General features: G+C 46.8%; 1 protein-coding gene across 2 annotated transcripts; it reads right to left on the bottom strand.

Annotated features, from left to right (window-relative positions):
• Nucleotides 1-244: 244 nt before the first annotated feature.
• Nucleotides 245-14,484, bottom strand: COQ4 (coenzyme Q4). 2 transcript variants are annotated; one of them, XM_033137855.1, is made up of 7 exons: nucleotides 14,220-14,484; nucleotides 10,824-10,994; nucleotides 9,063-9,159; nucleotides 7,322-7,424; nucleotides 6,303-6,432; nucleotides 2,349-2,442; nucleotides 245-832 (listed from the first exon to the last, which is right to left on the bottom strand). In XM_033137855.1, the coding sequence occupies exons 1-7, from the start codon at nucleotides 14,314-14,316 to the stop codon at nucleotides 670-672; spliced, it is 855 nt and encodes a 284-aa protein (XP_032993746.1). In that variant the 5' UTR covers nucleotides 14,317-14,484; the 3' UTR covers nucleotides 245-669. The 2 variants fall into 2 exon arrangements, with proteins under 2 accessions (XP_032993746.1, XP_032993747.1); XM_033137856.1 differs by lacking the exon at nucleotides 245-832 and adding an exon at nucleotides 1,857-1,901 and having other exon boundaries at nucleotides 2,292-2,442.
• Between the last annotated feature and the right edge of the window lie 398 nt (nucleotides 14,485-14,882).

Below are 14,882 nucleotides of genomic sequence, written 5' to 3'. Positions count from 1 at the left end.
GTCAACTGTGACCTTTTGGCACGCAGGGGCCATTTGAAGCCCCCTTTCAGAACACTATTTTACCCAGTGCTTTGAATGGGGCTTCTGAAGACCCCTGCAGATGATAAAACAGCCAGTCTTTAGAGGCCTCTCTCAAAGCACTATCTTGCACTGGACTGGGAATGGGGCTTTGCAGGCACCACAGATCAGCTGAAACATGCTCTTAATATGCCCCACCCTCAGTGTCAGGCAGATGGGCTTAATCAGGCCCGCAAGGCAGCAAATACCCCATCCCTGGTCTATCACAAAGGAATATGCCAAGAATCCGCCTTGCTGGGCTGCTGTGCATTTATGTACAATCCACCATTTAGCATTCCAGGCCTCTTCTCCGGCGGAGTTTTCAGGGTTTCAAATTTCCTTCTCCCAGTGATTTCACTGCTGTTTAAATGACTGAAGAGGCTTTGTGTTTTTAAACACTGTATTAGCATTTTAAATTATCTTCTTGGAGTGGCAGGAAAAATGCAGAACATGCTGCCGACTGAATTAATAAACTTTTTGGTTGGCCAAACGGTGGCTGCTCAGCTGATCCAAGGCAAGCTGTGGTTTAACTTCCGAGACCCTAAATCTACTTCATCTGCTGCTTCCTCGATGCCTGCCAGTGACCTTTCCCCCATTTTCCCCAGCACAAATTTACACCGGAATTGCTGGAGGTGGCAGGATACCGATTTCGTGGCGAAGGGAGTCCACGGTTTGCTCCCAGCGCTCCTCGTAATAGAAATTCAGGATACAGTTGATGCTGCTTCCACTCCGAACAGCCCATGGGATGAGCTCAGTGGTCAGAACGCGCAGCTTCCTGGATGGATGGAGACGGAAATCCAAAGGTTATTTATTGGTTTGTTTTGATTCCATTCCCGAGTCGCTTTCCCACAAAATATCTTGAAGCTCTTTTGCAGGAAAAAAAAAATTACCCAACATAAAAAGTCAACCACTAACAATTCCTTGTGTGGTGATGGGGAGAGAGATTCAATTCAGAAACAGCCTGGGGCAATGGTCTCCCCACAGAAAGACTCCGTTGAAAAAGTAAGCTCCTTGATAGGCACCAGATGACACCTGCCTGATGGGTGGGAAGGGTGCTCTGAAGGTTGGGTGCTGCCACGCTAAAGACCTGATTCCTATATTGTACAGAACAGACTTCCTGATAAGGTGGCATCCGCAGGAGGACCTCTTTGGCTTGCTGTGACAGGTGAACTGAGGATCTGAGGAACGATGCCTCTGAATACCTCCTGTTGGGGGACAACGGTGGGTGAGAACAATGCCTCACGTCCCTAAGGGGCTTCCCATTAGTGCTCCTGGTTGGCCACTGTGGGATATGGGATGCTGGATATGATAGGCCCAGCAGGGCTCTTCTTACATTAAAAATTGCTTAGGTAGAACCTTCTATGTCAGTTCAAAGTAGACTCTGGTTCCTTCTTTAATTGATTTTTCCCCGAACTAGGAAGTCCCCCTGTAATTTTCACTGCTCTTTTTTGAACATCCAAACATAAAGGAGTTGATTGATCTGAGGTGAATGTTTGAAGGACGGTCCAAGGCTCTCTGGCATGACAGCCACACTGCAGCGGTACCTTGGTTTGCATACGTTTTGGATTACAAACATGTCAAACCCGGAAGTGCTTGTCCCGGTTTTCAACATTTTTTTTGGATTACAACCCTCGCTTTTTTTAAAATTACGAACAAATTCTTTTTGGAGGCCCCAGATGGGTGGGGTACAAATAAATTATTATTATTATTATTATTATTATTATTATTATTATTATTATTATTAGCGAAAGCACACCTTGGGTTACAACCCGTTTTGGTTTACAAACGGACCTCCGGAACGGATTATGGTTGTAAACCAAGGTACTACTGTGTCTGTTTAGCAACTCTGAGTCGACCACATCCAAGCCAACCCCAGACACCCTCCGTCCATGATCAGGCGAGGGAGAGGGGTCCCTGGAATGGATGGTGTCTGGTTCACGGTGGCAGGAAGGCACATGGGAGGCGTAGGGGGAGCCATCACAGTGGGGAACGTGCACGGAAGGACCCAGCAAGAAGTGTGGGGGAGGCGTGCTGAAAGGATACACCTCCTTGCGCAGGCAGGGTGGGGTGGGGCGGCCCAGCTCCCGGGACACTTCCAGGCTGCAGACAGTGTGGCGACGCTGTCGCAGCTGTGTAGAGAGCGCAAGCGCCACAGGGGAGGCCTGCCACAAGCGGGCACCAAGGAAGTCAGGGCAGGAGTAGCTGCGTCCGAGGCGGGGCTGTGTCTGAGGCAAGCTAACAATGGACAAAATGTTTGCATGGAAGTTGCATTTAAAGGCTTCTCAACATACCAGGCGTTAAGGCGGAGTGGGCCAAATGCTGCTCCCAGAATGCACATGGGCAGGCCAGTCTGGACTGCCTCAAACCACTTTACCACGACTTCCCCTGAGAAAAAGCACCAGGAGATAAAAGGAAAGAAAATATTTGTCACAACCTAACTATAAAGCTTTTAAGCCAATGGCGTGGCCTACATTTCATCGGGCTGATAGGTGAACGGAAACACTCAGGCAACTTTGGACCACTGAAATGTCTTCCTGAATTCTAAGGCTTCAAAATTTCAGAAACAGCGATGACCTGTTCAGATATTTCTTTGTATCCATAAGGGTCAGATATTAATTCACAGCAGGTTTCATGAATTTTGCAAAACAATAACGTTTTTAAAATTACATTTTAGGAATGTGGGAAGCTGCCTTAGGGGAGGCAACATGACAATCTGACACGAGACTCATCTAGCTCATTGCTGTCTACACTGGCTGGCAGTGTCCCCAAACAGTGCCTTGATGCCCACCAAGGCCGGGCCATTTTTTAAAAATCAGTTTTTTGGGCTTTTGGGGGGGGATTGGTAGTAGTGGCCTGTTATTTAGAGAGATGTTGCCTGCTCCCCACTTGCCCTTCTGGAGGAAACATTTGGAAACATTTGCCTGTTTCAGGGAAGCGATTCTGAGTATCCCTGAATATTCTGATACAGTGGTGCCTCGCTAGATGAAAATAATTCGTTCTGCGAGTATTTTCGTCTAGCGATTTTTTCGTCTAGCGAAGCACCAATGCAAACTGCGGTTTTCGCTAGACAAAAAAAAAAAATTCGTCTTGCGAGGCAGCCCCATTGACAAATTCGTCTTGCAGGGCAGCCTTCCGCTAGACGAATGCCTTTGTCTAGCGAGTTTTTCGTCTAGCGAGGCATTCGTCTAGCGGGGCACCACTGTAGTTCCTTATGTTTCCAGGTAAGCTCTTAGGCCCCAAAAGTTTGGACAGCTCCAAACAGGTGCTCTAAAACCCGCTATTCTGCCTGCTGTAGCATACCCTTTGCTGTTTCTGAAACTTACAAAGCCTGTTGTCACGTCTTCAAGGCCTTGCTTAAGGCTTAAGGACTGGAAGCTCTGAAAGTATGGAAGTAGACAGAAGCCTCTAACTATGTACAAGGGTAGCAATAATATCTGCTGGAGATGCAATAAAGAACTGGGTTCATTCATGCACGTTTGGTGGAATTGCAAAGAAATTAAAAATTTTTGGGAAAATATATATAATATATAATGAAATCAAAAAAATAGTCAAATACTCCTTTAAAAAAATCCCGAAATATTTTTACTAGGAATCATGGGGGATGAAATAAAAGAAAAGGACAGATGTGAATTAATGTATGCCACAACGGCAGCGAGGCTCCTGATCGCAAAAAATTGGAAGAGTGCAATAATACCAAACTTGGAAGATTGGCAAATAAAATTATTAGGATATCAGAACTTGGCCAGAAAAATAAGAGAATTAAAAGGAGTGACAAATGAAGCAGTAGAAAGAGATTGGGAATATTTTAAGAACTATATGGGAAACATAGTGGAAAGAGCCAATCTTCTAACAAATGTATAAGTGGGTCTCAAGAGTAAGTTAAGTAAGAAGAAGAAAAAATTAGGTATATAAAAAACATAGTACAAACCACAATAACAGGAAGGCTGGAAGCTGATATGGGGGGGGGCACAGATTGTCTTTTTTGTTTTGTTTACTGTTTTACACATAACTTTACGTATATATGTATAAATGTATTTTTATGTCTCTTTTTTGTAATTGTTTTAGAACTCAATAAAGCTTTAAAAAAGTATGGAAGTAGACAGAAGCCTTTAACTAAAATAACTGGCAGTATGGTTGCAGATTCATGCCCCCCCACCCCCAACTCTGTGCTGCTGAACTCATCTGGGGTGGCAAGGGGCAGTGGTAGTCAACGTGGCAGAAAGAGGGAAGCAAACATGTGGGGGGGGGGATCAGGTGTCCCAGCATCCAGAGATTTAAAAATAACTACTAGGGAGTTCAAAGCCCTTCTGCAATTTCAGTCAGGCTTCTACTGTAAAGCAGATAAAAGGGCAAATCTCCGAATGACTCATGGCCTCCCTCCTATAAACCCAGAACATTTGTGCTTAATGGCTCAGGGTCGATTGCACAATGTCCCCATCCTCCATACCCCACATTTCCTAGCCCTGCTTCAGTTCTCCTCTCCCTCTAGCTCAACCACCCCAATGACTCATGACATGGTTGGATCCTGAAAGTAGGTGAAAGGCAACTGCCACCCAGCCTGTGAACACATTAATGCACGACCTGTGCCTGCTATGTGCTTCTTAAACGGTGCCAGAAGGTTGTGGTGGATATTGCTTCACACATGTACCATTTAGGCAGCAATCCTAGCGCCACTTAACCCGGGAACGAGCCCCACGGGAGTCATTTCCGAGCACATAGATTTGTGCTGTTACTGTCTGATTTATCGCCAAGATACAAGCAGTAATGCTTCTTCTTGTGGCTATGACTATAACTCTTACAACTTATAAGAACATACAATGTAAAATAAACTAAAGCAGGCAGAGGTTATATTGTGACCACCAAACCAGTGACCAGAAATGCTTAGGAATTACATCTGACCACGAGGCCATTTGTGAAACTGGAGGAAGTGATTTTGCTTATTTGCAAAAATAGCAAAGGGGCTCCTCTCTCCTGTCTATTGCTCTCTGTCACTTTCTCCACAGATGCTGATCCCCAGATTCTACTTCACCAACTCCGTAGAGTAAAATGAATGTGCTACCTCCAATGCCAAGCAACTTCCATACACGCAGCTCCAAGTAAGAAAATGCTTAGATCCATGTGAATAACTGTAAAGTGACCCATATTGGGGAATTTCCCCCCTTAATTTCACACACAGTAATGCCTCTACAAATGTCTGCCTTGTCTAGCGTCCATTCTGGCAAATGTCTGCACGAAACCCGGAAGTACCGGAATGGGTTACTTATGGGTTTGCTACTCATGCATGCGCAGTCGCGCTAAATCGAGCTTTGCGCATGCACAGAAGCGCAAACCGCTCCGAGCATGTGAGCAGACGCAGCGCTTTGCCCTGCGTCCTTTTTGGCAAAACCAGGTACGACTGTATACAGTCAAACCTCAGTTCTCGAACAGCTCAATTTTTGAACATTTCGGTTCCCGTACGCCAAAAACCTGGAAGTAAATGCTCCAGTTTTTGAACGTTCCTTGGAACTTGCACGTCTTGACCCGGCTTCCACTTGAGTGCAAGAAGCTCTTGCAACCAATCGGAAGCCGCACCTCAGTTATTGAACGTTTCGGGAGTTGAGCAGTCTTCCGGAACAGGTTACGTTCAACAACTGAGGTTTGACTGCACACTGATGAGGGTCTGAACAGGCAGTTACTGACTAGGAACGAGATATTGAGGTAGTAGCAGGTAACTTGAAAATAAAACTGCTGCTATTGTTATGTGCTTATACAAATCTATGGTGCAGCTGCATTTGAAATACGGTGTCCAGTTCTGATCACCTCACCTCCAAAAAGAACCCTGTGGAACTGGCAGAGGTTCAGAAAAGGACAACCAAAACAATCGAGGGGATGGAGAGGCTCCCCTATGAAGAAAGCTTGCAGTGTTTGGGGCTTTTCAGTTTAGAGAAAAGGCGAGTAAAAGTGAAATGACAGAACTATGCATTAGGCATGGAGAAAGTGGGGAGGCAGAATCCGCCCCCCCATCGTAACACCAGTCATATACACCCAATGAAGCCAAATGTAGGTAAGATTGTTGAAAAGTTTTGCAGGAATGGTTTTAACCGCTTTTAGAACATGTATCTTATCTTATTTTCATCTTTTTGTGCACCATTTTGATGACCCTAGGTTGTGAAACAGTTTCCAAATTTGTAAAATAAAGGAAAACAAAAGTGATGTAGTAGACAGGGCGACCAGATTCAACTCAGCCACAAGAAGCCTTGTCTCACCGAGCATATTGGTGGGCATGCCAAGAAGGGTGTGCATCAGATCGTGGACCTCTCTATACCGCTGGACCACATAGGCCAATTCTTCATCATCTACAAACTTGGGAGGCATCCTGGTGTCTGGAGAGATGCTCTGCCAACCAGGAAAAGAAAAAGAAAAAGTAGGCTCATGTGCATCCACTACTAGGGAGAGGTCAACCCTTGGCCTCTCTGGTTAACAAGGAGCAGGTGGCAGCAGAGTGATGGGGAAAGACCCTGGAAAGATGCTGCCAGTCAGAGCTCTGTTGGATTATTAATTATTAACCATTGTAATTTTAATACAGTATATGATCTTTGACATTCTCCCTTTGGAGGTATTTCTAGATATGTGTATACATGTACGCTGACAAATCCATATTATTCTAGGACAGGGGTCAGCAACCTAAGGCCCATGGGCCACAAGTGGCCCACGGGGGTCATTTAACCGGCTCCCGAGCTGAGCCGCCTGCTCGGCGAGTCCCCGCGCGCTGCGCTAAACCAGTGTGGCATGGGGACTCGCTTTCTCGGTGCCGGAAATCCCGTCTGTGCAGATGCAGACGCCGGAAATGGCGGGCGCACGCACTTGCAATCCAGCATATGGAGGGATCTCTGCTGCAGTGAACTGGCTCAGGCTAGGCAAATATTGCCAACCCCTGTTCTAGGACATTGGCACCCACTGACTCAGAGACTGAAGACATTGAGGACATTTAATGTAACATCACAGGATCAAAAGAGTGTGTTTTTGGGTGGAGGAGATTGGTTGCATTTGTAACGATGATATATTATATTATTCTATTCTATTCTATTCTATTCTAATTATTCTATTTACACATATACACAAACACACATATATAAAACATTAAAGATTACTTTTCTGAAAGCAGAGGGAACACTAAACCACTTGTCATCAAATTTGGCCTGCGAGGTTGATCCAGAGAAGGAGCCAAAAAGGATCCCAACCCCTGCTCTACTGGAAACCCAGCCTTAAGCACTACTATACTCACATTATCATCCAAAAACCGGACATACTCTCGGCCAAAGGTCCCGTCTGGAAGCCCCCGAAGTCCACAGATATCTAATGTGGAGAGGCGTATCCGAGGCCGTTCTCTGCAAAGGAAGGCAAATTGGACCATGGCTGGCTTAGCCTGTGAAATCCAGAGGGTTAGCTAGCCTTTGGGGTCCTTTCCAAGTCTACAGCCCTATAGTTCTATTAAGGCACTGAAGCATGTAATGAGGGCAAATTGCCATACCTTTCCGTCAGGAATCTGTGGCCCGCCAAATGTTGCTGGAATCCCTCTTCCCAAGCACCCCAGCCAGCATGAGAAATGGTCTGGGATTATGGGAGTTGCGGTCCACTGGTATCTGAAGGACCACAGGATCTGCCATCCCAGCTTCAAGTAGTTTAGAAATACTGAGCTTGATCACAGCCCGACTGCATCTAAATCCCACCGACACCAATGGCAAGAGCTGAGAGTGCAATCCTTCAGGGCTTAGCACTTAAAGTTATGTTTTATTGTTACTTTCTGTATTGGATCAGATTATTATAAGATGTGTGTTCTTTGCTGTATATTTTATTGCTGTAAACCGCCTTTTCTATAGCAATATAGAAAGGGGGTATACAAACTGAAAGTGAAATGGAAGTGAAATGGCTGGATCCACTGCACAAGTACAAAAAACCCCATGAAACTGACTCCCAAGTTAGGTGCATGCACAGGTTTGCCATGTGAAATGGAGTAAAAGTAGCTATGTTGGCCCATTAAAACAAAATAAACACCCAAATCCATTTCATGGCAATACTTTTATTAACCTAGATGTCGGAAACCAGTGTGCAGTTACCGTGACGGGGTGAGCTCCCCTTGCTCGGTCCCTGCTCCTGCCAACCTGGCAGTTCGAAAGCACGTCAAAGTGCAAGTAGAGAAATAGGTACCGCTCCGGCGGGAAGGTAAATGGTATTTCTGTGCACTGCTCTGGTTCACCAGAAGTGGCTTAGTCATGCTGGCCACATGACCTGGAAGCTGTACGCCGGTTCCCTCGGCCAGTAAAGCGAGATGAGTGCCACAACCCCAGAGTCGTCCGCAGCTGACCTAACGCTCAGGGGTCCCTTTAGCTTTACCTAACCTATCTGGAGGCTTACAAAGTCGAGGTAATTTTAATCTGTTTTAGTATTTTAACTTTTCGATGGCTGTGATTTTTTTCTTGATTTTATTGTTTCATCTTTTGTAAACGGCTTCGAAGTTTGTTTGTTTTTACAATCAAGTGGCATAGAAATTCTATGAAATTAAATAAATAAATTCCTTCCCCCCCCCCCCCAACAGTTGTATGGCAATTCTGTAGCAACTAAGCACAGTGCTATCTCTTTTTAAAAGCATAAACACTACAAATGAGGAGTGTATTTTAGGATTGCAGACTTAAAATCCCCAATTATAAATGTGTGCTTAATGTATGCTGAAGGCAAGTTACTAATCCTCATATGTGAACTCAAATATGAATAGATGTTCCCAAAGATTACCAGTCCCTATAATTTAGGGGTGGAGAGCCTGTGGCCCTCGAAATATTTGCTGGAATCCAATTCCCATCACCCCTAACCATTAGTCATGCTGGCTGGAGCTGATGGGAATTGCAGTTCTGCAAGAACCGGAGAATTGCATGTCCGCGAACCCTGCTGCGACAGAATCTCTTCCCAGCTACAGACTAAAACCAAACCAAAACAAACCAACACACACACACACACACACATTCACATACTGTAGGATCCGATATCCCTCTGGGTCATTCCTCATCCTCTCCCTGAGGTTTCTCAGAGCTAGGTACCCTGTTGTCTCCCCGAGGACGGCCACCATATCTGTAAATGGAACCAAACAAGAGAGGAAGACAGTGAGTTAGCAGGAACAGAGCTCAGGACAAGTCACAAAACTCACCAGAATGAAAACTGGCAAAGCAAATGAATGAATTTGATATAGTAATGACATTCATCAACACAACAGCCTTCAAAGAGCCACCACTTTTAAATTGAGTGAGCATGTGTGCAATAATAGGACCCATGAAGCCCTTCCTGGCCAGCCAACATACGAGGAATAGTGGCAAATCTGTGTATGTGATGGAGTCGTGGCTGTTATTCCACAGGGACTGCCAAGGGCAGGAATTTCACTAAGTACCTGGCAGAGCAGTCTTTGCCAGCCAGGTTCTCTCCATATGTTTTGGACTGGAACTCCCATTAGGCCCAGCCAGCATGGCCAAGGGAGTTGTCGTCCAAAATAACTGCATGGCGGATCAGGTTGGCAGGTTGGTATAGAGTTTGACTGTGAGAAAGAGCTATGTTTGATAGGGATGAGATAAAATAGGAATTTAGCCAGCAAGTGCTGCAGAAAAAAATTGGTACTGCTAGGGAGGCATTTGCAGACCTCATGCCCATCAAAGCTCTTACGTGGCTTTTGGGCAAGATGTTGAGCCCTCTGTTCCCAAGTTGCTTAAATCCATTAGGGTTCCCAGGAGCTGACAGCTCACCAAAGTACCTCACCAAAGACTCTTGAGTAAGCTTAGTAGTCAAGGATTAAGAGGAGAGGTCCTCTTGTGGATCAGGAACTGGTTAAGTTGCAGCAAACAAAGGGTAGGAATAAATATCGACTGTTCTCCAAATTAAGAGACGTAGAATGTGAAGTCTCCTAAATATCAGTATTGGGACCCATGCTTTTAAACTTGATCATAAATGTTCTGCAGTTAGGGGTGAGCAGTGAGGTGGCAAAGTTTGCTCTTGATACTGTATTGTTCAGGGTTGTTAAAACAGGAAGAGATTGTAAAGAGATCCAAAAGGCCCCCTCCAAACTGTGTGAATGAGCAGTAAAATGGCAAATGTAATTCAATGCAAACTAGTGTAAAGTGATGTATGTTGCGGCAAAAAAAAAACCCCAACAACCTCAATTTCACACGGACGCACATGCGGTCTGAACTGGCAGTGACTGACCAGGAATGAGACCTTGAGGTTGTCATGGCCAACTCAGTGAAGATGCTGTGTGCAGCAGCTGTGAAAAATGCAAAGTTCTATGCTAGAGATCATTATGAAAGTAACTGAAAATAAAACTGTCAATACCGTAATGCCCTCAGATGTGGTGTGACCACATCTGGAATACTGTCAACTCAGGGGGGTGGGATTCTAAGGTTTTGCAGAAGTACAAAAACCCCATGACAACACAAAAACTGCTCAACGAAGACTGAATGCTCAGTTGGCATGGAATGTGGGCTGCCAGAGGGAGTGGGGGGAAACCCAGAAAACTGGGGCTATTGAGGGGGACTGGAATCAAGTATCCTGAGGGAAAGTATGACTGTCTCGCATCCAGAACAGGAGCACTCAACATTGTTTTGTTATCAGGCCCCCCTCTCCATCCATGTATAACCGTAAACTGAGGATAGCACTTCCTGTTTTCCCCAGAAAGTACACAAGATACGTGTACTTTGCTTGCTAGCAAAACTAAATGCACACCTTGCACAAAATGGCAGGCCCCAGCTCACCATGCCGGTAGGGATTGTAGAGAGCCATGAACGCTGAGCCAGCTGCCAGCAGGCCTTTCTGCAGAGGACTGGTGGGGATGTGTCCTGGATATAATGGGTAATACTTTTCTTTTCCAGTGAGGCTGTCAGTGGCTGATGGCTGTTCAGTATGGCAGAGAAGACGTCCCGTACCTGAGGAAAAACAGCCCAATCACAAGACAGGGAGGAAGAAGGATGAGCACGGTGAACAGCTGACCTTCCTTTGTCCTATTTACTGATGCTAGTGGCAAGAAGTTAGTGTGACCCTTCAAGTATCACCAGAAAATGAGGATAAAAGCAAGCACAGATTGTTAGAAGAGCTTGCAGCTTGGGTGAATTAGATTGAATTGCAGTTTCTGGAGTTAAAAGGCTTTATTCATGCAAGAACTACTTATACACAGATGATTTTTTGAATTTTTGAATTTTACTGACGTGCTCTGTATTTTGGTATACTGATGTTTAGAATATTTGCTGCAAGACTCTCTGGGCACAGTTCATTGTGGAAAAGTGGCACAAAATTAGCACAATCAATCAATCAACCTCAAAACGTCATCCCCAATGTATATCTAAAAGGAAACAACAGCAGCTTCAGCATCTACCTAAGAAGAGCCTGTTCAATCAGGCCAATGGCCCGTGTAGTCCAACATCCTGTCCTCACAGTGGCCAACTAGATACCTCAATGAGAAACCCACTATCAGGACTCAAGCACAAGAGCTCTCTCCCCTCCTGTGATTTCCAACCACTGGTATTCGGAAGCATTCCTGCCTCCAACTGCGTAACTAGAGCATAGCCGTGATGGCTGGTAGCCATCTATAGCCTTATCCTCCTCAATGAATTAATTCAGTCCTCTTAAACCGGGGGTCTGCAACCTGCGGCTCCGGAGCCGCATGCGGCTCTTTTGCACCTTTGCTGCGGCTCCGGGCATTTAGCGCCGAAATGTAGGGGGCGCTGCGCCGTGCTGCTGGTCCGCCTGCGCCCACCCACTTCTCTACCTTGCTGTCAGCTGTGCTGCTCATGCGTGCCTCGTTTCATGCCAGCGCAGGCGCAGCAGCAGACTGCAGCTGCTTCCCTCCTTGGCGCCTGTCCCGGCGCTTGTGTTTGGCTGCTGCTGGTGGAGCTGCTGGCTGCTGCGATTCGACGAGGCGCGACGACTCGACAAGGTAAGGAGGCAGCTGCGGGCAGGGCCAGCGGCGGCGGGCGAGGGGGAAGCCCTCTTTTTAAAAAGTGGAAGGGCCCGGCTCCAGGACACGTGGCAGTCTGGGAAGGAAAAGGAAGCCCGGCTGTTCAGCTAAGGGTGGCCCAACGGGATGAGATGGGCGCGGGAAAAAGCTCAGGGGACGACCGGTCCCGGGCTCTCTTTCGGGGGCGCGCAGGAGACTTCCCTTAAGCAGCGTGGCGAAAGGGGCCCGAGCATGGGCGTACCAACGGGGGGGCAGGAGGGGGCAGCGCCCCCCCTAGAAGCCCCCTGCCCCCCTAGAAGCAGGAGTCCCATGGACTGAAAGAAGGGTTTTATCCATTCTGAAGGAATGTTTTCCCGCGCCTGCAGGGGGGACGTGATCAGCCCCCTGCTTCAGCCCCTCTCAGCTGCCTTGCCCAGCCCCTCTGCTGGCCAATAGTGATTGGGGCAGTGTGCATGCTGTGTGCTTTTGCATAAGTTTGCTAAACTTTTAGGGTTGCATTTGTGCTGTTCATGGGGCGGAAGTATTCTGGGGGGTTGGATTTCCCCTTCTAGATTTGCCCCTGCAGCGTCAGGCGTTCGGTCGGTTCCTTTAATACAGTGCTTGTTGTTTGGCTGGGGGGGGCGTTTCGTGATATTTTGCCATTTTGCCTTCATTACCTGCTCTTCATTACCTGTCTAAATTGTGCTCTGAGCTTCTGGGTATTTATATTTTTGTGGGCCGCAATGGTTTTGCGGCTCCCAGTTTTTTTTTTCTCTTCGGAAACAGGTCCAAGTGGCTCTTTTTGTCTTAAAGGTTGCAGACCCCTGTCTTAAACCCATTGTTGTAAGAGAAAATCTGCCCTTATTCCCTTATGGGGTACACAAGAGTCCTTGCAAAGTCCTCTGCAGGTTCTCCATTGGTAGGAGTAAAATACAGAGGCCAACCAGAGAAAACTGAGAAGCAAAGCAGCTAGTAAGCTTGATCTTTATTGAAGCTGTTGCAACAGCGGTGATTTTCAGGGGAAAAGACCCAGAACAAAGCAAGCATGCTCTTATAAAGACATTTCAAAATCCCTCCTGGAGTCTAGCCCACCCCCAGAAACATCAATCATGGAAGAGGTGTAACCCAAGCTTATCACCCAGATGCATCACACCTACACCACACAAAAAGGTGTTATCTGATGCCTCTTCTCAGTAGCCTGGCCATTCCTTTGAGATGGTAATCTTCTTTAATTCCTGGAACAATTAAATCCCTCACCCCTCCTTCCTTGCAGAGACCCATTTGGTAAACATTTGGTCATTTTGAGAGTCAAAATGGTGTGAGACCTGTCTGTCTCAGACATGTGGCCTGTTTGCTTGGAAAATTAATAACAATTATATATAAAAGAATTGTAAATTATTATAACACCATCAAAGTTGGCCATTGCCACCTCCTGTGAGAGCAAATTCCACAGTTCAGCTATGTGCCATGTAATGAAGCCTTTCCTTTTACCTGTCCTGAATCTTCCATTTAGCTTCATCGGATGCCCACCAGTTCTGGAGTTACAAGAGGGAGAAAAGTTTCCCTCTCTCCACTTTCCCTACACCTAAATCAGTCTCATAAATTTCTGTCATATCACCTCTCACTCGCCTTTTCTCCGAACTGAAAAGCCCCAAATGCTGCAGCCTTTTCCTCCTAGGGGGAGTCATTCTATTCCTCCCTTGACCTTTCCGAACTCCATAGCAGGATGTAATCTTAACAGGGACCAGAAAACAGGGACAGCTATGTATGAAATGAGCTGGGGGTGAGTGGGAAGGGGAAGAGGCTCAGGACTACAATACCTCAAGGACCGTCTTTCCACATATAAACTGACCCAGACCCTCTAATCATCATGTGAAGCCCTTCTTCATGTACTCTCCTCCAGGAGATCCGTAGAACGGCAATATGAGAATGAACCTTTTCGTTCCTGGAATGCTCTCCCCAGAGATTCACCTGGTGCCTACGTTACATTGGTTTAGGAGCGAGGTGAAAATATTCTGCTATAACCACGTATTTGGCCAATTAAACAATCTATGGCCTTTTAAAAACTGTTTGTAGAAGGGGTTACTGTTAATTGTTTGTTGCTGTGGTGTGCATTTTTGCTTTCACAATGTAAACCGCCCTGTGATCCTCGGATGAAGGGCGGTATAGAAATCTAATAAATAATAATAATAGAAGGATAAGCTGCAAGTGCACTTGCCTCTGATCATGCAGAGATCAACGGCTCCTCTCAGGTCCCCTGCAAGGGGCAGGAAACTTCGGCTCCTCCTGGGTAGCAGCAGCAGCGCCAGAGCCATAGCTAGTTTTGCTTTATTCCCTTTTTGAACAAAAACTAAGGCAAGAATCCCAAAACGAAACACGCATGCGGAGCATTCAGTTATCTCCTGCGGCCAGCAGGAGCAACCCGAATATTGCTCAGCGCAACCACCCACCCCTTTCCGCCTTACTCCCTGGCTTTCTGCGCTGCGCCTCCTCGCCCCACTCTCCCCTTGAGTCCTCCTTTTTCTGCGACTTTCCTATCTCCGCAGCAGCTCTTGTTTCCGGGAGGGCTGCGTTTCGTGACGGACTCACGAGGGCGGCGCCCACCGTGAGCGACGTGCGGAGGTTTCTGCGTATCCCCTTCCCTAGCTTGGCAGCGGCGCTTGTTTCCGAGAGGGAGGGCTGCGTTTCGCGAGGCGGCTTTGCGAAACGCGGTGCGGAGGCTTTCTACGTATCTTCTTTTCAGCTTAGCTTCGGCGCTCGTTTCATGAGGCCTCCCAAGATGGCGGCTCCGGGGGACGTGGTTGGAGGTTACGCCTCTTGCTCTCTGCGCATTCCACTTTCCGGCGCTTGTTTCCTGGCCGGGCTGCCTTTCGCGACGGAC

The sequence above is a fragment of the Lacerta agilis genome, chromosome Z (genome assembly GCF_009819535.1).
Source record: "Lacerta agilis isolate rLacAgi1 chromosome Z, rLacAgi1.pri, whole genome shotgun sequence".
NCBI classification, from domain to species: Eukaryota; Metazoa; Chordata; class Lepidosauria; order Squamata; family Lacertidae; genus Lacerta; species Lacerta agilis.
This window is presented reverse-complemented; position numbering and strand designations above follow the sequence as displayed.